This window comes from Lutra lutra, chromosome 1 (assembly GCF_902655055.1).
Source record: "Lutra lutra chromosome 1, mLutLut1.2, whole genome shotgun sequence".
In the NCBI taxonomy this organism is placed as follows: Eukaryota; Metazoa; Chordata; class Mammalia; order Carnivora; family Mustelidae; genus Lutra; species Lutra lutra.
The window spans coordinates 14,371,092-14,372,721 of NC_062278.1; the positions used below are offsets into that span (position 1 = coordinate 14,371,092).

General features: G+C 37.9%; 1 protein-coding gene across 1 annotated transcript; it reads left to right on the forward strand.

The window, feature by feature from the left end:
* The first annotated feature begins 820 nt into the window (after positions 1 to 820).
* LOC125080292 (keratin-associated protein 19-6-like) lies at positions 821 to 1,139 on the forward strand. The gene has a single exon (XM_047694078.1). It carries the CDS (start codon positions 851 to 853, stop codon positions 1,040 to 1,042), a length of 192 nt encoding a protein of 63 aa, XP_047550034.1. The 5' UTR covers positions 821 to 850; the 3' UTR covers positions 1,043 to 1,139.
* The last annotated feature ends 491 nt before the right edge of the window (positions 1,140 to 1,630 follow it).

The window sequence follows — 1,630 nt, forward strand, 5'->3', positions numbered from 1 at the left end:
AAGTAGCACATAATGGCAAATGGACATAGCATTTCTATTATATTTTCCTAAAGAATGAAAACAAGAGTCCTGTGTTGGTGAGAGTTTTTTATGATTTTTCTTTGCTGATGATTTTGGAAATTCAAGATCAAGTGCCAAAAGAAAAAGATATGCTGGATTTTCATGGCTCTGACCAGTCAGGTGCAGTGAATTGACATTCAATACCAAATTCACTGACGGTGGTTTGGGAATTATTTTTTGAGTGTATTGTGAAAAAAAAAAATCCCACAATTTATATTACAAAAAGAATAGAAAACTGATGACAGCCAAACTTTTAAGCAATTCAATTTTTGTAAGAAAAGAATAAATTGTTCAAGATCTTAATGGAATAGAAAAGTGACATATTTGACATATTAGAACTAGAAAAGTGACATATTTGGGGATTTTGAACAAGGGTCACCAACATTTTTTCAGCCTCACTGCAAAATTAGCTATAATTTCCCATGATACTGATGTCATTCAGTAAAGAATGTCTCCATCATTTCGAACAGAGATGAGATGCTATGATATCTGGCTAGAGGAGTTTATGGATGGCCGTCATTGTACGTGTACTCTTTAGAGATACCATGATCATCATTAACATAGCCCAGGCATATTTCATTGGAATCTGTGTAAACTGTCCTGAAGTAGAAAACAAAGAAATTAATGAGTCTGTTTTTCATGTCTTTGCAGCCATGGAATGAAGACTATGCAAGTCTGTTTTTATTGCCATACCCTTTTTGGAGATATATAAGAGTCCCAGGGCAGATGGCAACATTCACACTTGGGAAACACACGTCCATATCGAACAAAATCCCCAGCTCCTGACACTATGAGCTACTACTATGGCAACTACTATGGTGGCCTGGGCTGTCAATGTGGAAGCCTGGGCTATGGCTATGGCCTAGGCTATGGCTGTGGTTACGGTGGCTTCAGAGGCCTAGGGTGGGGCTGGGGAGGCCACAGATATGGCTGCTGCCACCCATCATGCTATGGAGGTTATGGATTTTCTGGCTTTTATTGAAAATGAAAAAGACTGGTGCTTTGGGACTTCAGAATTCTAATACCACCCTACAGCTAATTCTTTCAAGTCTGTCTCTGTTCAATGAAATTCAGATGCTGCTCTGACCATCCGGCTCTATGTACAGTGAAAAGGACCAGAACTCACACCGAAGCCCTGAAACTGACCACCACCACCACCTCATTCCATGAAATCATTGGGAATTTTACAGATTGTTTGTCGCCTGTGGCATTTCTGTGGCCAATTTTCAATAAAGCTATATCCTTTTACTTGATCTCGTGTCAATGTTTGCTAATTTTTAAAGTTACCACATGGACCGATTATTGTGCTTTAGGATTATTACTCTTTCAGAGATCACCTCTCCAGAGAACTTTGTGTTATATTTTTGTTAAAAGAATAGTCTCTTCTTTTGACCTCAGCTTTAAAAGTTAAATTTTTCTCTGGTTTCTTTAAACATTTCTACCTATTTTCCAACAAAAAATCATCCTATAGGAAGCAAATGCATTTTTTTTCTTCTTAGTGATTTTTGGAAGCTGGGTATTTCTTTACAGGGCCAACCAGAAAGCTTTTAATTACCAGACAGGGAAGGAT

Coding starts and splice junctions, on each gene's coding strand:
- LOC125080292 (XM_047694078.1), top strand. CDS start 851: ATGAGCTACTACTATGGCAACTACTATGGTGGCCTGGGCTGTCAATGT.